Source organism: Orycteropus afer, unplaced genomic scaffold (genome assembly GCF_000298275.1).
Source record: "Orycteropus afer afer isolate SDZICR_OR568_19922 unplaced genomic scaffold, OryAfe1.0 scaffold00042, whole genome shotgun sequence".
In the NCBI taxonomy this organism is placed as follows: Eukaryota; Metazoa; Chordata; class Mammalia; order Tubulidentata; family Orycteropodidae; genus Orycteropus; species Orycteropus afer.
This window is the reverse complement of record NW_006921629.1, coordinates 11,131,239-11,153,203: the sequence shown is the minus strand read 5'-3', so window position 1 is coordinate 11,153,203 and position 21,965 is coordinate 11,131,239. Positions and strand designations below refer to the sequence as shown.

Sequence of the window (21,965 nt, the reverse complement as noted above, 5' to 3'; positions counted from 1 at the left end):
TGAGAATTACTGTCCCCAACCCACTGCTACTGAGTCGATTCCGACTCATAGTGACCCTATAGGACAGAGTAGAACTGCTCCACAGGGTTTCCAAGGCTATAAATCTTTATGGAGGCAGACTGCCTCATCTTTCTCCTGGGGAGCAGCTGGTGGGTTCAAACTGCTGACCTTTTGGATAGCAGCCTAATGCTTTAACCACAGCACCCTCAGAGCTCCTTATGGCTATGCTAGGGAACTAAAAATATACAGACTCATTACGGGTGGTGGTTGCACAACATGGTTAACGCAATTGCTATCGTTAAACTGTACACCTAAAACAATGAATTGGCAAATGTTGTGTTACATATATTTTTACAACTGTTAAAATATACATATATATACACCTACACACATACATGGTTATAGATTCTTGGGTCTGGAGATCTCAATTCAGTAGATCTGGGAGGGAACTCAAGGAGATTTCAAAAGTTCCTGAGCTGACTCTGACTTGCAGCCAGATCTGAGAACTACCAAACCTCAGGACTGCTCTTTCCCTGGCTGCAGGGCAGTGTTTTCAGTTCTACACCCAGTCTCACCCCCCACTATCCCGAGCCTCCCGGTCACTCACTCACCACACAGAGCAATGATGTGGCTGCTGTCCTCATGCACAAACTTCCTGGTCACAGCCTCCTCCATGATTTGCTTTACCTGTGGACAAACGGGCAGTATGGTTAGCGCATGCATATCTATTTTTTCCCGGGCAACGGCCTCTGTGCAAGTAAATAGCTTGGCTCTGCGCTCCTCGTCTGGTTTCAGACATGCAGAGGAAATGATAGGGATGGGGAAGTGGGGAAGCAAAGTTTCTTCAGTGCAGACTGCTCCAAGCCTTTTGGAGAGGCAACCAAGAGAAGAGATGCCAAAAACCTGCCAGCTGATTGGTACACGAGTTCCAGCTCAGGAGGAAGTGCCACGCCACAGAGAAAAAGGACAGGATGCTGTCTGGTTATCTGGACTCAGCTGGAGAAGGGCTTCTGGGCAGACATATTGTTCTTTAAGGACACATTGTCCACACTGTTTCAGTACAGCCTGTAGATTAATAATCTGGCCCTCCTTTGCTTTGCCTTCTGTGAGATTAGGGGATAGATCTATCCAGGCCTTAGGAACACTTTCCACATGCTAACAAGCCTAGACTTTTAATCTAGATTCTAAAACTCTGATGTTTCAGGTTCTTATCTGGATGTAAAAGTTTCCAAATACCTTGTGAGGTGAGCAGTCACCCCTTTTTCCTTTAAGCATTTAAAAAAACCAAACTTTATTGATGCAGAGTAAACATTTACAAATGGCATGAAAAAACCTCCATTGCCACTGAGTCAATTCAGACTCATAACAACCCCATAGGACAGAGCAGAATTGCCCCGAAAGGGCATAGATCATAGTTGTACAGCTTGATGTATTTTCACACACTAACGACACCTGTGAAACCAGCCTCCAGGTCAAACGCAGCACATGACCTGCACCCCAAAGCTTCCCTCCCACATTGTCACATGCCCCCCTCCAGGGTACCCACTATCCTGACTGCCAACACCACAGATTTGTCTCATCAGTTTTTGTACTTTTTATAGTTGGAATCACAGAGTGTGTAGGGTTTGTGAGTGGTTTCTGTCGATCACCTATGTCATCGTGAGATTTCCTCGTGTTATTGTGGATAACTGCAGATTGTTTGTGCTCATTGCATTATTCTATTGTGTGACTATAGCACAACTGATGGGCACTTGAGTAGTTTCCAGTTTGGGGCTGTTATGAAGAGCAGTGGGTATGAACGTTCTGGACGTGTCTTTTGGTGAACATAGGTATGCATTTCTTTTGATTATACTTGCACGCATGGAGTTTCTGGGTCATGGGGCATGCATATATTCAGCTCTACTAGTTATTGTCAACTTGCCCTCCAAAGTGGTTGTACCAATTTACACTCCTATCAGGAGTGTATGAGGTTCTAGTTGCTCCCAACACTTAAGCCAAGCACTTTTGATGTGCTGGGGGAACCTGAGGCAGAGATACCAGGAGACATTGGAGATTAGAGGTATTGATTACTTGAACCCCAGCACAAAATCTTACAGATAAAATAAGCTCTAGGGCAGAGCTAGTCTTTGCTATTCTTCTGACATGACATCCAGTGTTCTGATTTTACCACAGCTCCCAAGGCCCTTGCCCACGACCCTACAGTTTGGAGGGTAGAAGAGGCCGTAGAGCCTGGGAGGAAAGAGGAAGAACCTGGATCTTCTTCCTGCTGAAAACCGCTCATGGCTAGCAGTCAGGTAAAAGGGGATCAAATTGACTTATGCCCTCTAAACTGTTAAAAGCTTCCTAAATCACTTCCCAAGGGGTGCTTGCATTAAACAGAGCACTATGTTACAACTCAAAGGCCAGCAGGCATCTGAAGCAGTCTAGTGGGCCAGTTTTTAGGTTAGGAGGACTTAAGACAGTACCTTGATTTATACAAGGTACTCTGTGAAATGCAGCCCTGTCCCACTTGTAGGAGAAGAAAGGATATGTTTCTCTGAAGATCAGTTCTTTTAAGTGCTGAAGGTGGAAGGGAAATACACTGAGTTCAGAGCAGGTCAACCTTTGTCAGGGAAGATACATCCAAAACCAAAAGCCAAACTCATTGCCACGAAGTCAATTCCAACTCATAGTGACCCAATAGGACAGAGTCGAGCTGCCCTTGGGTTTGCAAGGCTATATGTTTTTTTAAAAAATTGTATTGTAATTTGGGTGAAAGTTTACAGAACAAATCCAAGTCTGTAAATCTTTATGGAAGCAGACCACCACATCTTTCACCAATGGAATGACTGGGGTTCAAACTGCCAACACTGCAGTTAGCAGCCAAGCACTTAACTACCGTGCCACAAGGCCTCCCTGGTAAGACACATAGTTGCGGTGTATTCTGCATACTTCTCACATTGTTTAGGAATCATTCTTATAGTAGCATAGACCATTTGGATCACATCACAATCCCAGCACATCTGGCTGTATCTTGTACAGTGACAGCTACTTTTTTGTTCTTGTTTCTAAAAGTCTCTGACACTAAACTGCTTGCTTCACGAGGACTAGCACCAAGATTTTTCTTTCCCTTAGGGAGGGCAAAGTCAAGGTTTAAAAGTTGGGGCTTATACCCCTGGCCTAAGAAACCCTTCACCATGGAGCTTCTCACACACAGCTGGACAGGTGAAGGATTCATCCACTTCCTTGCTAGAGAGAGGAAAGGGAACAAATGCAATGGTGGAGCGGTCAGGCCATGGTTGAAGCAGGACTAACTAGCTGAAGATTTACAGGATTTTGCTGGAACCCAGTCTTACCCAACACTTCTAGGAAGGAGTAAAGGAACCAATATGGTAAACTTTTATTTTTAAAATGTCACTCAGTAGGTAACATTTTCCTACTTCAAACACAACACAACCACAGCAGTGGAGTCAGATCCAACTCATAGTGACCCCTCCTTGGGTTTCCCAGGCATTATCACTACAAAGTAGATTGCCCAACCTTCCTTCCGAGGAGGAGAGGAGCGAGGAGCGGCTGGTGGGTTTGAACCACCAGGCTTCTGGTTAGCAGTCAAATGCCTTAGGCACTACACCAGACACTCAAGAGAGGTTAAGTAATTTACTGACGATCACAAAGTGCTAGGTCTAGCCTATTCCAAAATGTACACTTTTCCACCATGTTTTGCAGTCTCCAAGATCAGCAGATTTACTTACCAAATAGTCACTGAATGCCTACTGTGTGGATGCATAGTGGACAAAACATTGACTTTATACATCTGGCAGAGTATGGCCAAGGAGACAAGTGGTGGAAAGAGCTCACGGCTCCAGAGGCCTAATCCATTCTAATGAACTCTGTGTGTTTGAGCTCTCCAGCTCTCATACAAGGGTGAGTCATTCACATGGGCAACCTCCCCTCGCATGAAATGAGCTTTTGGGCTAGGGCAAGGTAAAAGGGGTTAGTAGAGGAAAGCACTTTTTCTGACGTCGAGGCCTTTTTCCAAAGGGGAAAAAAACAGTCCTGAAAACCATTCTTAAAAAAAAAACCTGGTCCCTGGGTAAGGAGGTGGGCGTGGAGGGAGAAGCAGCGAGGTGTGCAGCGAACCCTCCAGCAGCAACGACTCAGTTCCCAGCGGGATACAGGAGGTGGGTATTAGGAAACAGAGACCTAAGCCCCTAAGTCACCGGCTTGACACCTCAGGAAACCCGAGCAGGACCCCGCCCCTTCCCCCGGCGGCGCGGGTAATGAAAGGGCAGTTCTCCAGAAATCACCGCCACCCCTCCCCCGACCTCGGTCTCCCGGCGCTGCTGCCGTCAGAGGGCGGGGAGCTGCGGGATCACGGAGCAAACAAGCTCTGGCCTGGCTCTCGGGGTTGAGGGGCGCTGCCCCCCAATTCGGAAGGGGGGCGGGAGCTTCAGCCTGTCCAGGACCCCGCCCCCGTCCGGTTCAGGCCAAGACCCGCGAGTGCGGGCGCTCGGGGTGGGTGCAGACCTTCCCACCCCCCAGGGCTGCGCCGGCGGGCCGCGAGACCCCCGGGGTCTTTGCCCCGACTTTACCTCCTTTTTCACGTTCCACAGCAGTTTCTCTTTGACTGCGTTCTCCGCGCTGCCCATGGTGCGGCGGGTGGCCAGGAGGCGGCGCCGAGCGACCCTCCAAGTCCCCTGTGCACGATCGCCGCCTCCGCGCTTCTCAGCTCAGCGCCCCACGCGCAAGGCGGAGCCCCTGCCCACCGCGCTCCCCGCCCTCCGCCGCCGCCGCAACCACTGCCCGGTGCTCGGCTCCGCAGCCATCTTCCGAGCCCCGCACAGACGTCAGGAGGCTGGCCCGGCCCCTTCCCACAGCCGGAGGTGGGGCGCTCAGCAAAGAGGGGGCCCCGGACGGAGGGAGGCGGTGCGCTCCTAGGGTGGCGGGCCCGGAAGCGCGCCACGCGGGCCGCTGTCATGGCAACGCGCCCGCTCCCGCCCCGAGGGCGCGAATCCGCATTGTGAGGGCCGGTCGCTAGCTAGGAGCTAGAGCTCCGGGTGGGGTGTCGGGGCGGGTCCGGGTCCCCGCCGGCCCATGGTTGAAAAAGTCGCCCGCGGCGGGGCTGGATTCAACCCAGCTAGATGCCCCTGACTTCTACCCTCTAGTTCTCCCGACCAGAAAGAAGACAGCACGGGCGTTGTGAGGGCTGGGGCCCGCGCATTGGGCCTCTGCGGGAGAGGTCTAGGCACAGCGAGGCTAGCGTTAGTCCCCTTGGCCTAGAACTCCTAAGTTGTAAAGCTTGTGGGAAGAGGAATGGGAACGCAGCCGCCTCTGGCCAGAAGGGGCTCGGCCGGCACTAAGGGGACGAGCATCACAGCTAGTCCTCTCCCCTCCCTCAGGGTCGTCACGTGCGGTCTGGGCCTTCCTGAGGGTATGTGGGATGTGTGGGCACGAGTTGGATAGCAGTTTAGTTAGAGCTTGTAGTTAGCCGGTTAAATAAGGTGAGATGCGTCTTCTATACGATTCGGCTTGGAAACTTCAGCAGCTTGCAAGGGATTTGAGGGGAAGAAGGCTGCTCAAAGTGACAAAGAACACCTGCTGCTGCAAACTGAGAAGCCACGTGCACAAATCTAGGTTCTAGGAGGGGCTAAAGCCTCCACGGCACGGACTCCCTATTCAACATCTTCCTACGCGATGTAACTTTACAATGCAAAAAAGAAGAAAATACAGCAGAGTAAAACCCCTCTCCTCGACCGCGAACCCGGACCACAAATGTCTATATCCGGCGTTTTTAAGGCCCCAACTGCAGACTGCCGCGTGGGAAAGCTTAACACAGCAGTCAGGCAGAAACGCCAGCAGAGCGCACACGAAGGCTGAGAGGAGAACCCGCCCCCATGGTGGGGACCGGAAATGCTTGGTCCGGCCCGGAAGTAGTGCTGACTTCTTACACGTGAGAGACGGCATGGCGGCTCACCGCTCCGGCCCGCTCAAGCAGCAGAATAAAGCACATAAGGGGGGCCGGCATCGGGGTCGGGGATCCGCGCAGCGAGACGGCAAGGGTGAGAAGATGGGGTAGGAGGAAGAACAGCTGTTTAGCCGATATTAACTGCTTTTCCCCAGGCCCAACTAAGATATCTGCGGCCATGTGAAAGTTCCTTTCTTGGGGGGAGGAGACGGGTCCCCTTTCTTGACCTTTTTTTGGTGCCGAGCACAAAAACACTTTCTGATTTGCCCTTTAGGCCGTCTAGCAGTGAAAACTTTAAGCAAGAAGGTGAGAAAAGAGCTCAGCCTAGTAGACCGGAGGCATCGTGCCAGGCAGCTCCGGAAACAGAAGAAAGACGCGGTGAGTAGAGTGGGAGTTGGGGAATGGGGTGGCTTCACAACTGTTCTAGGCGAGTAACGCCTCGAACGAGGCTAGAAAACTACCCTGGGAAGGGACCGGGACGGAGAATAACCTTACAGCACATGTCGGGTGTGAAGATCTAGAGTTGCTCCGGGGCATCCTTTGCTTTGATCCGAGCTCCTGCCACCCTTCTTTTTTACCAGAGCGGTTCTGGTCAGGGAGAGTATCGGTACTGTTGGAAATGCAATAGTAGGACGAAATACTAATACACTGAGGCTCTCTAATCCTTTTGATCCCTAGGTTTTGGCAGAGAAGAGACAACTGGGCAGCAAAGATGGCCCTCCCCATCATGTACTGGTGGTGCCCCTGCACAACAGGATTTCCCTGCCAGAAGCCTTTCGTCTGCTTCAGGATGGGGACATTGGAACAGTACACCAGACTGAGTGGGGAGGCACTCACAGTTTTATGCTGCTATGCCCACAGATGAAACATCGCTGGTTTTTTACATCTGCAAAGCCAGGTTAGGACATTTACTGTCATTGTGATGTAGTTTTTTTTTTTTTTTTTAGCATCATGTGGTGCCAATAACTTACTTTTTCTTCTGTGTACAGGGGATCTGCACACTGTATTAGACATGGCTAAAGTGGCTGATACCATCCTGTTCCTCCTTGATTCACTAGAAGGCTGGGACAGCACTGGAGATTACTGCCTTTCCTGCCTCTTTGCTCAAGGACTTCCCACCTATAGTGAGTTAGGAGTATTGGGGGCCATGGAAAGATGTGGATTAGCATTTATTAAGCACCCATAATATTCCAGGATTCTGCGCGGCACTTGGTACAAGAATTACCCCGATTACAGCTGGTGACAGATTGTACATATATGGCTTAACCTTGGTCCATTATTTACACATTATCGGCCAACATTCCTTTTTATATTTAAGCTGAGCTTTGCCCAGAGGAAGAAGGAAAGTTTGGTGCATTGTGGAATGAGCTGTTGAGAATAGTTGATTGTTGGGTTTCCCAGTGATCTCTTGGTTCACATCTGAACTGTTTGGGAACTGCACTGGGATTTTTCACACAGTGAAGTGCGGTGTATCACCGAGTTCTTTTTCTTTTGCTCACAGCACTAGCTGTCCAGGGAGTTTCTGACCTTCCACTGAAGAAACAAATAGATGCCAGAAAGAAGCTGAGTAAAGCAGTGGAGAAGCGCTTTCCTAATGACAAACTCCTCCTGTTAGACACACAACAGGAGGCAGGGATGCTACTCAGGCAGTTGGCTAACCAAAAGCAACGGCATCTTGCCTTCCGAGATCGGCGGGCCTACCTCTTTGCCCATGCTGCTGACTTTGTACCTAGCGAGGAGAATAACTTGGTTGGCACTTTGAAAGTCTCAGGTTATGTTCGTGGGCAAACTCTAAATGTAAATAGCTTGCTGCACATCATTGGACATGGTGATTTCCAGATGAAACAGATAGATGCCCCCATGGACCCTTTTCCTTTAAATCCTAGAGCGATTAAATCCCAAAAGGACCCAGGCATGGCAATGGAGGTAAGATTGATCTTAAAAACTATGTGTTGTAGATTCATTTGTACATGAGCTGGTACAGTATGGGAGCTAAATTCAGAGAAGGTAGGCTGTACATTTAAGGCCAATGAAGGCTGTTCCTAGTTGGTAGTAAAGCAATAGTTATCTTAAAAAAAATGTTGGGTCAGTCAGCTATTTATTCAGCACTTTCTAGGTGCCCTGCACTTGAATTGGCTCTGAGTTTATAGAAGACATGTGTTATAGTCACTTCCCCAAAAAGTGGCACACCCCTGAAACCAAGATTGAGATAGTTATGTGGCTAAGGTACAGATCTGCTGTGGAAATTGAGAAAGTAAGACTAGCAAACTTCATAGAGATTAGATGGGAGCCAGATGATGAATAGGATGGATGATTTATGAGATGAAAGAATATTCTAGAAGATGGGAGTAACATGAACGTTGGCACATTTATGGATCAGAGGGTTTCTTTGAGCTCTGAAGAGATCAGCTTGATGGGAGTGACTTGGTTGGGTAGGTGTACAGCCACATTGTGAAAGGCTCCAAAAGCCAAGCTTTTGAGTAGATTTAAAAGACTAGGAAAGAGCCGTTTGAAACATTTGGACAAATTGTGGCTTTCTCTTCCATTATTCTATTTTCCTCTTGAGCACTTCATTTAATTTAGAACTTTTTGGTTACTGTATTAAATTTAGTAGCTTTTTGGTTAATGTTTGGCCCACCATCAGTTGCTTTTGGTTTTCAGATCTGTGCTGCAAATGCTGTCGTTGATATGGAGGAAGACCTTAAGGTCCTAATGAAAGCAGACCCTGATAGGCAGGAATCTTTGCAATCAGAGGCTATTCCAGATCCAATGGAGGGGGAACAGACCTGGCCCACTGAGGAGGAGCTGAGTGAGGCAAATGGTTGGTATTGGTAAACTTGTGATTCATCCAGCCTGGAATTGTGGATTTTGTCTAGCTGCTCACAGGAACCCTTAGCTTAGAGTAGGATGAAGCACAGCAGCTTAGAGTAGGATGAAGATCTACCTCCAAGACCTCCAAGAGGTCTATCTTCTCCTATCACTCAAATGCTGTATGTCGCATCACACATTAAACAGTTTTGCTCTGTTTATCAAAATTGCTTCTGTTCTTGTTTTATAATGAACAGATAAGCAATTTTGGAGTCGTCCCAAGGTTTATTTAACTGTATAAGTAGTGCTGAATTAGATTTGGAAATAGCCTTTTTCTACTCAGTGTTTGCTAGAGATTTTGACGTTCACAGCAATTCAAGTATGCCCCACTTTTTGAAAGTTTGCTTTATGCCATTCTCTTTTATGTTAAGACCTACACTAGTACCTATTTCGCTAACTGAAAGATGGTTTCATTTTTATGAAAAAAAGGCAAAAAGAAACTAGCAATCAGAGGTTTTTTTTTTTTTTTATTGTAATTTGGGTGAAAGTTTATAGAGCAAATTCATTTTCCATACAGCAGTTCGTATACATTTTGTTTCATGACATTGATGCAATCCTCATAATGTAACAGCTTTCTGCCCATTTTCTCCCCATAGTTATTTTCCCTGTGTTCTTTCCTATGCATCCTTGCCCTCTGAGCTGTCTCCCAGTGCAAACACTGCCCTTCTGTTCTCCCACGATTGATCGTGTTAAGGAGTGTACGTATCTGATGAAAATGTTCACCTTATATGCTGTCTATTGTGTGGCTGGAATCAGCACTTGTTTTGCTGCTAAAAAAGGCAGTGCCCACACTGAGCAGCGAGAGGGTGTCACCAAGCTCCTTCCCCAGGAACTACACTGTCCATGCGTTATTTCTATTTTATGTAGGCTGTGTATTTATCATATTATTCTTGCTTTTACTATATATTAGTGTTAGTAATTTTACTATATTTGTGTAACTATAGGTTTTATGTGTTATTTGGTAGGTTATTTTTTGGGTCTGGGAAAGCATAAAATTTTTTCCCATATAAATTAATGGTAATTGCTTCCTTACTTTATGCCATTTTGGTTTCCAAAAGATTTCATAGGAGCACTCTTATTTCAGATAACGGGGAAAACCTTCTTGCCTAGGTGAGAATACCCTGAGTAACTGGGGAAAGGAAGTGTATAATTTACTTAGCTTATTTGGGCTTTTACAGACTTATTGAAGGCAAGTTCTAAGATGGTAAAGAAGGTCCCCAAAGGAACATCCAGTTACCAGGCTGAGTGGATTTTGGATGAGGATGGTGACAGTGGTGGCGAAGAAGATGAATACAATGATACAGAGCCGGAGGATTTTATGGAAGAGGAATCACAGGTGAGGAAATGGGCCCTTGGGCCGCTCTGTGTACAACCCCAAATGCAAGGCAAAGTCCCTTGGAAGGTGTGTGGGGAGGTGTTGTTGGAGGGCAGTTAGTTTCTTAAGAATGACTTTGTAGTTGCTTAAGAATGAAACTTTCACTTTTTGTTTTATAATCTCTGTGAGAATTGGCATTGGTTGAGACTAAACTCACTGCATTGAGTTGATACTGACTCATTGTGACTCTATAGGGCAGAGTAGAACTGCCCCATGGGGTTTCTAAGGCTATAAATCTATGTGGAAGCAGACTGCCTCATCTTTGTTCCACAGTGGCTGGTGGATTTGAACCACAGACCTCTTGGTTAACAGCCGAATGCCTTAGCCACTGTACTGCCAGAGCTCCTGGTTGAGACTAGGTATTCAGTAAAGGTATTTTATCCTCAGCTTAAAGCCTTTAGGGTAGAGGCAGTTATGGATTTCTTTGAAAATAACTGCAGTCTTTTATTGTACAGAACGAAAGGAGTGAAGAAGAGGAGGAGGAATGTGAAACTGTGACTATAGGAGAGTCTGTGCGTGATGATCTGTATGACGAGAAAGTGGATGAAGAGGCTGAGGAAAAAATGTTCGAGAAATATAAACAAGAAAGACTAGAAGAGATGTTTCCAGATGAAGTTGACACCCCCCGCGATGTGGCTGCTAGAATTCGGTTAGTCAGTGGGTCCAAGTCCAATCAGTATATTTTTATTTAAAACTTAATGTGGTTCACAACTACTTCGGTATGATGCAAAAGAAAATAAACACATGGTCCCTGTCCCTGAAGGGCTAACATTCTAAATGGGAAGGCAAAACATACACATAAGAAACAACAGTATATAATCAAGTTCCAGATCATGTGGTTCAGACTAGTAATGTTACAGGACTTCCAATGAAGGAGAAATACTAAGGTTCATTAGCAAATGCTTCCTATAAGAACTAATACTTGATTGAAGTATAACCCCCGGGGCAAGTAGGGGAGTTGGTAAACAGCAAGAGCAAAAGCATGAAGATGTAAAATGTTCATGTCTGCTCCGGAGATGAGTCTGACCAAAGCCAGAGTTAAGTTGGATATTAGAGAGGTAGGGCTTTTATCAAGTTTCTTATTTGGCAGGTTAAAGAGCCACTCCCTGGGAGGCACTAGGGAGCCACTGTAACTACTTTATCCTTTGTTAGTGAGAATCTTGGGTTTGGTTCTGAAATGTTAAAGGCTGTTTTAAAATGTGGTCTTGGTTTAGGCTGTTAGGTTATTTTGAGAGATGGTGACTGGAATTCTTTTAAGCTAGAGAGCCTTAGCCATTTTAGAAGTGATTGAGTTAAAAGAGTTAAATAGCACCATGTAAATCTGACTTGTTAATTTATTTAAAATCTATGTTCTAGATTTCAGAAATACAGAGGCCTTAAGAGCTTCCGAACATCTCCATGGGATCCTAAGGAAAACCTTCCTCAAGATTATGCCCGGATCTTTCAGTTTCAGAACTTTACTAATACTAGAAAACGCATCTTTAAAGAGACTGAGGAAAAAGAGGTTGAAGGAGCTGAGGTATCTGCCTTCCTTTGTCCATCCCTATAGTTGGCATTCCTTTGCCAGTGTGCCCTCTAATTTAGTCCTATTGGCATGAGAATTTGTACTTTATTTGTTTTGTGCTGCCATAGCTGTATTAGGGGAGCCACTGAGTCACTGATGAGAGTGCTATTGGGAGCAAAGAGATAGGAGAGATAGTAAATGAAAGCCACTCTTAAAGGGAAAAGGTTGGCTTTAGGATGTTGTGGTGGTGGTATGTGCCACAAGTTAGACCTGACTCAACCCTCCTTGGGTTTCTGAGGTGGTGTCACTACAAAAGTAGATTGCCCAACCTTCCTTCTGAGGAGTGACTGATGGGTTTGAATCGCCAGCCTTCTGGTTACCAGTCAAGTGGCTTAGACACTATGCTACTAGAGTTCCCCTGGCTTTAGGATAGTCTTTTTAACACATTGGGAGAAACCATTTGCTTCACCATTGTTGGAACCTTAAAGACCGTGTGATTGTTCTGTGCTTTCTTCTGGCAGGTTGGCTGGTATGTCACACTTCATGTCTCTGAAGTCCCTATATCAGTGGTTGAGTACTTCAGGCAAGGAGCACCCTTGGTTGCATTTTCTTTACTACCTCATGAACAGAAGGTGAAATAGTGTCTTGTGGGAAAATGGGGATTAGAACTTTTCAACCAGTTCTGGCAGACGTTGTCTACAATTTTGTTTATGACTGATAATTTGCTCATTTGGATGCAAAAATTTGCCTTTAGGATTAGAAATCAGAGAGAATAATGAAGTCAATGATGGTTTTACTCATAATGTCTGAACCTGTCTGAAGCATCTCAGTGATGCAATCTATGTAGTTCTGAGACTTCTCTGAGATAAGTATGATTTTCAGATCAGATTTTGAGTAACAGTTGGCAGCCTTAAACATGATTTATGCTAATGTGCATATTTCTTTTTTGGCCAGCAGACATGTAGGATAAGGTGTGTATGAAAACACTGGCCTTTGGTTGGTATGGCTAAGGGTTGGGGAGGAAAGGACTTAAGTGGGTGTGATTTGAGATGTGTGGCGAGTGAATGACTTGAAGGCCAGTGACCTTGTGACAGTTGTTGAGTGATCATGTTACACTCTGGAAGGATGCATGAAACGCTCTGCAAATCAGTCAGTATTTGGCTTGAATGCCAGTGGTTGGAGGTAAAGGATGAATTGGTGTTCCATCATCTACACTGTACTGTTAATCAGCATTAACAATTCCTAAAATGAATGTGAGTCTACTAGTTGGTTTGCTTTCTTTCAGGTTAGCCTCTTTGGCCATATTCTTCAACTGTGAAGCTGTGTTTTTCTTACTTGGTCCCTAGATGTCAGTTTTGAATATGGTGGTGAGCCGGCACCCTGGAAACACTGAACCTGTGAAAGCCAAAGAGGAGCTGATCTTCCACTGTGGGTTCAGGCGCTTCCGAGCCTCACCATTATTCTCTCAGCACACTACAGGTTAGCAGTGGGGAAGCGTTATGGGTTCTTGTCTACCTTAATGTCTTTTTAGAAACTGACTGTAAATAAAGTTGGGGGGAAGGTACAGAATACATAGCTTTAAACTAAGTCTCTGCATTAAAGATGTTTTTAGTACTTTGGCTCGGGAACCAGTGATGTTTTAATCCAAAATGTCTGAACCTATCTGAAGCATCCAAGTGATGCAACTTCTGTGTGGTACTGAGGTTTCTCTGCCATAAGTATTTGTTCCAAAGTAGGTTTTCAGTAGGATTCAGCAGCTTTGTAAAAAGAGTGTGCCAGAGTGTGGAACTCTTGGCATCTGATGTGCTAGTAGCATGTGGATGAAGGCATGGAGGTTGGGTGTGCCTCAGTTGGGTAAGGCAGAGAGGTGTGGGTTCTGAGATGTTGAGACTGGATGAGAATTTGGAGAGTGATGGCTAGGGACACATCTGTGGCAAAAGTGATTGCACTCCTGTGCTTCAGAGTGGGAAAATACATTACCCACTACTAATTAGGGGGCTTAGGAACATCACCTGCACACTTTCATCTCACTCTCACTGTTCAACAGTGGCAAGAGGAAGATGATGAAGGCAATATTAATGAGTGCTCTGGATAATCTTTATTCTTGCCAGCCATGCTATCTAAATGTTTATTTCCCTTTCCCTTAAAAGTTTTTCTTGTATTGAAAGAGGAGGTTACATTGAAGGTAAAAATAGAAATTCCAGGATAATTCTAAGATTAGGGGTTGACAAACTAAGCCTTTAGGCTAAATCCACCCCACTACTTGTTTATGTAACCTATTGGAACCTAGTTATGCTCCTTTGTATACTTACTGTCCATGGCTGCTTTTCTGTTATAATGGCAGAATTGAGTAGTTAGAACAGAGACTGTGGCCCATATATTTACTATTTTGCTCTTTTCAGAAAATGTTTACCAATTCTTGCTCAAGACTAAAGCTGTTGAGAACTTTCACAAACCCTAAATATATTCCAGGGAACTCTGGTAGCATAGTGCCTAAGGCACTTGACTGCTAACCAGAAGGCTTAAAACCCAAGGAGGGGTAGCTATGAGTTGGGTCCGACTCGACGGCACATAACAACAACAACAAATATATTCCAAACTCCAAGATCCTGTCTTCTATTGAAAAATTAACTCTGATTGGATTGGGTTCTTTCTTTCCATTGTATTGAAATAGGAAAGAGAAAAAAGGAGGAACTAGTGGGGTAAAGAAACATGAGCTGCATTAGGTTTAGAAGTTACAGTGATACAGCCCTTCGCAGGTTGAATGACTGGCCTCTGATTACGTATAGCTGCTCAAGAAAGTGTGTTTTTTTCTTTAACCTTTCTCTTGGCAGCCGATAAGCATAAATTTCAGAGATTCCTGACTGCTGATGTGGCCCTCGTGGTGACAGTGTATGGCCCAATCACCTTTCCTCCTGCATCTGTGCTGCTTTTCAAACAGAACAGAAATGGTGAGTTGAGTTCATAGAGGGGATCAGGCTTGCAGAACCTGAGTAGATTACCACTGGTTTTTCTTGTTTAGATTTGGGAGCCAAATGGTATAGAGAAGCTAATGATGGTTTTCAACATGTCTTCTCAGTATCACTGCAAATCTAAGGCAGGGGTGACAAAATGGGTTTTATCTTACTTGAAAATTTTAGCTTATTGTTGAAGGCTGTGCAGTGTTGTATTTAGGACAGGTTCTGGGGCCGGGCTCAGCAGTGTCATCATTTGTGACTTTTTTCATGGATCTGGGAGGACAGAAAACCTTGCCATAGGTTTTAAATGCATTGGAGCAATAAATGAAGGATTTGGCTTATAGATTCCTGAATAATTGCTTTGCTTTTGTCCATTAGGAATGCATAGCCTCATTGCTACAGGCCATCTGTTGTCAGTGAATCCAGACAGAATGGTCATCAAGAGGGTTGTTTTGAGTGGTCATCCTTTCAAAATTTTTACTAAAATGGCAGTGGTGCGTTATATGTTCTTCAACAGAGGTAGGTGTGTGAACAAAGAGGGGATCTAGTTACCTTTGTGGGATGAAGGAAGGCTCAGTCTATAATTTGGGAGTAAATATTTCATCTTGATCTTCTGTGTGTTTCGTTTTAGAGGATGTGCTGTGGTTTAAACCAGTGGAACTGAGAACAAAGTGGGGCCGCAGGGGACACATCAAGGAGCCTTTAGGTAAGAGAATGTGGGATTTGACATTATATCTGGATTTTCCTAGTGGTGCTAAATTACTATTGGGTTAAGGGACGACTGTTTTAAATTTTTGCTCTGTTTACTCTGTAGGTACCCATGGCCACATGAAATGCACTTTCGATGGGAAGCTCAAATCTCAGGACACAGTATTGATGAACCTCTATAAACGAGTTTTCCCAAAATGGACTTATGATCCATACATACCAGAACCAGTACCTTGGGTGAAAAGTGAAATTTCTTCAGTAATGCCAGAGGTGGACATGGAGTAGTAGATTCAACGGGGTTCTGTATTACTGCTGCCAGTTAGCATTCTAGGACCAAGAACCTACAGGTTGTGATTGGACAGAGTTTGCATTTTCTACTTCAGCCTATAGGTCTTCTGCCCCTTTTTACAGAAGGCTTTTCTTGGCCTTGGCAAGGTATTTCAGTTACTTCAGTTAAGTTTTTCTATTGGTAGTTAAGTCCAAAAAAAGTATTGAACTCTTACTGAAATACCAACTCTCAGCTGGGATTTTGAAAACTGAGAGAAGATAGAAATTAGACATTGAAACCCATCTTTTGCATAAATTAAACGGGAACAGATTGTTAAGGAGCTGGCATCTCAGCCTGCTTCACCCAAGTTAGGGAGGATAAGTCTACATTTCCACCACTGAGCACAATGCAAATATTCTTTACTTCTGGGGAAACAGTTTGAAAATGCTGAGATAGTACAGCAGCCACTCCAACACCAGCTGTAGGCTCAATGAGTAGTTTCATCCTCTCCCACACCAGCTGGGTTGCATACTGTTGGTACAGAAAGGAGTAAGAATTAGAATTAGTGAAATGGGAGAAGGGGAAAGGGCCTAGTTTGTCCAATGATAAGGACCAGCTGAAGATGTAGGCCTGAATTTTCTTACTGTTGTGTGAGTCTGCTAGTTAAGAGCAGGGCTTTTCTTTCATCTCAATTCTGCTTTTGAGAGGGTTGTCTTACTACATCTAGGGTAAACACACACACACACACACACACACAGTCATGAAGTCACCTACGTAAGTTCCCAATAGGTTGGTTGTTACTTCTAACTGGAGAAGGCTCTTTTACCTAAGAAATTAATTTTGTTGCTTCCTTCCTGTTGGAGCCTCACCTTAATTTCATCCTCTGTGACAGTGAAGACATCATCCACAAGGTCTCTTATAATAGGCCAGGTGTTTAAGCCAATGCTGGATTTGACACCATCTGCTATGGTTTCTGGAGGATAAGGATTGGGGGACAGTTCCCCTTTCAATTTGGACTGGTAGCAGTCATCTGCATTCAGGGGTTCAGCAGCATATACTTTCACACTAGGTCTCAGAGCCTGGGAAGAGTAATATTAGACACTTTACAACTAGCATTGCCTGCATTCATAAAATAGGCAATAGGGCAACCACATTTCAGCTCAAGTACAAGCCTTTCCTTTGATGTAATGAAAATATAACCTTAAGGCACTTTGTAAATAGTTTAATATTGGCCTTCAGATGCCCGTATCACATTTGATTCCACTGGTAGTTTGGAAAAAGAGTAGCCCCTGGTTTGGATAGTAGGTTGGCAAGAGGAGATTTGGGAAAAGAACTGCAAGAGTAGCATTCATTGTAACAGCTTTTGTGCTGTAAAGCTGAAACGGATTAAGAGGATGCTAAGGCAGAGAAGGGCCTCAATCTCAAATGCCAAGGAGATGATGAGAAAGAATGGCCTTTTGAAGGGAATGCTGAGCAACTATCCACAATGTATTATAATGTAAAATAAATCATATATGTCTTAAGTGGGGAGTCTTCAATTGATTGTTTTCTCACCTTAACTGTAACTGCTATTCCAGCAATCATTCCTCCTCCCCCTACAGGTACCACTACTGCATCCACCAAGGGAACCTTTATCAAAAAGAACATGAAATATAACTAGGCCTATTAATAAGCAGTTTTATATATACATATAATCAGCCCTAAAGCCAAACATCAGATACTCTGGTGTATCTCAATTAGAGGGGTTAACTGGGCTGTTTTACCTGGTTCATCACTTCCAGGGCAATTGTCCCTTGCCCAGCTATCACTGCAGGCTCCTGGTTGGGATGTATCATGATGCCTTCTGTTTCTTCCATAATTCTTTTTGTAACATTTTCTCTAGACTAAAAAAAACATTAATTTAGCTAACTTGATCTGCATTTGCTAGAATCCAAAAGTTAAATTCTGTCATTTAACCCTTTGCTACTATTTTTCAGAATTTGTTTAGGTATTGGGGATACAGCAGTGAACAAAATACTTCCTGTCCTCAAGGGGGTTATAGTCTAATAACATGGTATGGAGTTAGGAGACTTGGGCTACAAATAAATACATGTTATGCCAGATAAGTGGTATGGTGAAAAAATAAAAGAATTTATATAAGGGGGCCATAAAAAGCCTCTGGTAAACTAACATTTTAACAGATTTGGACAAGTCCTATGGATCTCCAAAAGTATGTTCTAGGAAGAGGGTAATAGCAAATGCAGAAGGTACAAAGTAGGAATGCTTGGCCTTGTGAGTGTGCTAGGGGTGTGTGTGTGAGGAGGTAGTAGAGGAAGAAGCCAGATGGAAACAGGCCACTTCATCTAGGCCTTTGTCGATTTTAAGAACTTTGGCTTTCAGTGTCTGACATACCATTGCAGGATTCTGACCTGACAAGATAAATTCTGTTTTACTAAATGGACTGCTCTGGTTGGTCTTTTGAAAATAGACAAATACAGCAAGGGTAAAACCAGGGAGACTAGTTAGACCACTAAAATAATCTAGGAGAGAAATGTTAAGTAAGGATGATAATGGTAGAGGTAGTGAGAAATAAGAGGATTAATGTTGCAAAAGTAGGACTAACATTTGAATGTTAACTATGAGAATTACCAAAAATGACTCCAAGGTTTTTTAACTTGAGCAACTAGAAGGAAAAAAGTAGCCATTTACTGGGATGAAGAAGACAAAAGAAGAGCAGGTACACTAGGAGTTTCGTTTTAGACAGTAAATTTAGGATGTGTATTAGATAACCAAATGAGAATGTTGGTAGCAGCTGAATATATGAAGTCTGGAGTTAAAAGGAGAGGTCACGGCAGAAATTTGGGAGTTATTAAAGCATTAAAAACTCAACTGCTGTTGAGTTGGATGCGACTCCTGGTGACCGCTCCTTGGGTTTCCGAGGCTGTATCACTATTAAAGTAGATTGCCCAACCGTCCTTCTGAGGAGTAGCTGTTGGGTTTGAACCACCAGCCTTCTGGTTAGCAATCAGATGCCTTAGGCACTATGCTGCTGGTATTTTAAACCAGGAGACTAATGATAGCATGAATAAGTGTAAAGACTAAACATGCTAACATTTAGAGATGAAGAAGAAAGTAAGGCACTCCAGTAAGGTACGAAAAGATGTTGGTCAAATGAAAGCTATTAAGGTCATACTGATTGTTGTCTCCTTACCGCATCACTCTGTTCACTGTACACTATGGAGGCTCCATAGGCCTGTATTGCCTTTTTTTTACAGTTGGGAGCTGTTCGGGGCACCACAATATAAGCAGGAATCCCTGGGAGGAGAAAATACGCTTAGAGTAAGTCAAAGATCTTAGGACAGAAGCTTCTGTTTAGTTTGCTTGTAATCAGGGCTTCTGGAAGCTTATTTCCCACAACTGCCTCTTTTTAGTACCCTTAGAAATTAATCAAGTACCTTCTAATTTGGCAGCATAGGTGAGAGCCTGGCCATGGTTTCCACTGCTGTGAGTAACAACAGCTTTGGGCTTCTTCCCTTCGGAAGTGGCAGGAATCAAGCTTCTGATTGCATTAAGGGCACCACGAATCTGGAAACGGGATGGGGATTCAAATAAAGTATCTTTTCAAAACCAAGGAGCTTTTCTACGTTTTTTCTCTCTAACACTGCACATCTTATCACCAAATCTTACTGATTCTACCTTCTAAATGTGTATTTTTTTCTGCTGCCTTGATTAGTACCCTCATTTTTCAACTAGAGTGTTACCAAACCTCAATTGATCTTAAGGCTCATTATCATTTAATACCTCTATTTGATTATGAAAGTGATCTTTTAAAACTGCAAACATGATTATCTTTACTGACTGCCTATGTTTATAAGACAAAGTATAAATTCCTTACCAGTTGCAGTCTTTCTAAAAGCATCTGTTGACTCTATCACGGTTGTCAAAAAAAAAAACAAAAAAAAACCACTGCCACAGTCAATTCTGACTCACAGCAACCCCTATTATAGGTTTCCAAAATTGTAAATCTTTACAGAAGCAGACTGCCTCACCTTCATTCCACAGGCCTTTTGGTTAAGGGCCAAATGCCTTGACCACTGCACCACCAGAGCTTTATCACTGTTGTAGTCATCCTAAATTTCTAGTTTCCCTGCTACGAAGTTGGCTCATATCCCTCTGTTCTACCTACAGTCTCTCTACTTCCTGATCTAACTAGAAGTACTCATCCTGTAGAACTTGGATTCAACATCACCTGGTTCAACTTCCTTGCTCTCCCAGGCAAAATAACGTACTCCGTTCTCTGCTCTTCCAATGTACCTTGCCTGCATCTCTTTTAAGACATTTTTCATCAACCTATTTGTTGGTCAACCTGTCTTCCCTTCAATTAAGGATAAAGGAGATGGTTTACTGTATATACACTTAGTACAGCTGCTGACAGAATAGGTGTTTAATGTGTGATGAACGAGGAGTAAACCATGCAGAAGCAAAGGATAAAATAATGAAAGCTCAGTAAATGAGTGAGGGAAAAGGTTGATTCTTGTCCTAAAGCAACCACTTAATAGGTATCTAATACCTGTTAGGCAGAGTTTTCAGTCTCTTACTTGAAGGAATTTTCAAGTTCAACTAATGGTCAGCAGATTCTGGTAGCAAGTCAATACACAGTGCTTTTATGCATAGGAAAGGCACTGACATATTTGGTAAAAAAAAAAAAAAAAGTCTTACAAGGGTTTAGCTAGATTTAGACCTTTACAGTCTTAATAAGTATCAATGAATAGCAAGTTGACACAAGGGGAATGCTTAAATTTGGTTATACGTAAGGGTGATCACACTTCCCATGTTGCCTGCAACAATCTAGATTGACGTGTATTGTCTCAATCGAAATATTACGTTCCCTCCTTTCATTCTCAAACACACCATAGTTTAGATGATAAGTCGTGTGCCCATCTAATTACGAGGAATTTTTAGATTGTATAAAAATAGCTCAACAGCACCATGATGCAACTCTTTAACTATAAAAAATTATTAACTAACTACTACCAACTTACTGGGTAGTCAGGAGGATCAAGAAAGTTTATATTTGAGAGGGGTTTAAAAAACACATGATAGACTGGCAAAACAGATACCTTAAAAGATCCAGTTTTCTGGAAGAGTTCACATTTGAAGAAAAGACTGCGCCCTGTTACTTGATTCAAAACGGAGCTTGTGAGGACTGGTGTAAGATGGATAAAATCTTGAATATTGGTATTAGCTTTTTCAACATCAGCAAAGGAGATGCAGTACTGAGCACACATGGTTCTGTGTCAAATCAAAAAAGGTCAAATTAAAATCTGAGAAACGTGTTTATTCAAAGCGTTTGAAAATGTGTAACATAGCAGAACAGACCTGGGGTTTCTGGTATTAATGTGGGAATTGCCTCTATTACTGTGGGCTCCATATTTCTGTGTAGAAGGGCATGTGTCTTGAAGCTGAGTATCTTAGTAAGCATAAGTTTTCTGGCCAAGCTTTATAGGAGGTGATTATAGGATGGTGATTGTGGAAGGCTAAAACTCACCCATTGCCCCCCATACCATTTTTGGCACTGCCAGTGGTCTCTACCTTGTTTTTCATCATTGTGAAGCTGCTTGAATAACTGGGTTCAAAATCTGCCACATATTTTCAGTAAAAAATTATTTAATAAGTTACTTACCAAAAAAAAATTAAAGCAAAAAGAAAATCATCCATAATCCTACCACCTTAATAAATTACCTATGTTCATTTTCCATGTTTGTTTTTTCAATATACATACATAATATGACAGTTAAAGCAGTTTGCTCCCATCATTTAAATAAACATTTGGCTCAGTTTCTTTACAGTTTTCATTATTTTCAATAACTGCATTATGCTTTCATTCTTTATTGTGGCACTTAAAAATGACATTTCTCTTTAGTTTGCCTTATTATAAAACCAATACATGCTCAATAGAAAATGCAAATAGAACATGAAATCAATCACTAAACTTTATTACCCAGACAATTGTATCTAAGCTCAGGTGCTCACCTTTCCAAGCCTTTGTATATATGTAGATAATCTCTTTTTTTGACTGGTTTGATAACTTGCTTTTCTCAGCCAATATTATTCCATGAGTTTTTTCTTATCAATATATGTACAACTTTCAATTTGGCTAGATTTTTGTTTTTTTTACAAAAATAACTGTAACTTTACATAATACTCTACAGTTGACCATTTAGATTTCCTTTTTTTCCTCCTATAATAAATAATGATGTAATGAACAGCCTTGTTAGAAAATGTGCATCTCCATACTTCCTTAGGATTCAGCCAAATGGCATTTTGCACCAAAAAGCAAACATACTTTAAGACATCTGATA

The 21,965-nt window shown here is 43.3% G+C and overlaps 3 protein-coding genes and 2 non-coding genes across 5 annotated transcripts in view; 3 read left to right on the top strand and 2 right to left on the bottom strand.

The window, feature by feature from the left end:
* Window positions 1-4,628, bottom strand: part of SGSM2 (small G protein signaling modulator 2) — a 35,933-nt gene extending 31,305 nt beyond the window's left edge. Inside the window, exons 1-2 of the mRNA XM_007937455.2 lie at window positions 4,572-4,628; window positions 612-687 (exon numbers count right to left, since the gene is read on the bottom strand). Coding sequence (XP_007935646.1) covers window positions 612-687; window positions 4,572-4,628 — 133 coding nt within the window. The remainder of the gene's footprint in view (window positions 1-611; window positions 688-4,571) is intronic.
* Window positions 4,629-5,941: 1,313 nt separating this feature from the next.
* Window positions 5,942-15,641, top strand: TSR1 (TSR1 ribosome maturation factor). Its single transcript, XM_007937454.2, has 15 exons — window positions 5,942-6,038; window positions 6,219-6,322; window positions 6,623-6,842; window positions 6,934-7,068; window positions 7,446-7,870; window positions 8,606-8,765; window positions 9,991-10,148; window positions 10,643-10,836; window positions 11,544-11,706; window positions 12,213-12,323; window positions 13,038-13,170; window positions 14,526-14,642; window positions 15,027-15,167; window positions 15,280-15,354; window positions 15,463-15,641. The coding sequence occupies exons 1-15, from the start codon at window positions 5,942-5,944 to the stop codon at window positions 15,639-15,641; spliced, it is 2,412 nt and encodes an 803-aa protein (XP_007935645.1).
* Window positions 12,465-12,557, top strand: LOC122149716. The gene has a single exon (XR_006163290.1). It is a non-coding gene; the product is annotated as a small nucleolar RNA SNORD91 family (small nucleolar RNA).
* LOC122149715 lies at window positions 13,312-13,406 on the top strand. The gene has a single exon (XR_006163289.1). It is a non-coding gene; the product is annotated as a small nucleolar RNA SNORD91 family (small nucleolar RNA).
* Window positions 15,642-15,957: 316 nt separating the features above from the next.
* Window positions 15,958-20,891, bottom strand: SRR (serine racemase). Its single transcript, XM_007937453.2, has 7 exons — window positions 20,724-20,891; window positions 19,059-19,188; window positions 18,815-18,918; window positions 17,388-17,507; window positions 17,179-17,253; window positions 16,494-16,703; window positions 15,958-16,155 (listed from the first exon to the last, which is right to left on the bottom strand). The coding sequence occupies exons 1-7, from the start codon at window positions 20,889-20,891 to the stop codon at window positions 15,958-15,960; spliced, it is 1,005 nt and encodes a 334-aa protein (XP_007935644.2).
* Window positions 20,892-21,965: the final 1,074 nt, after the last annotated feature.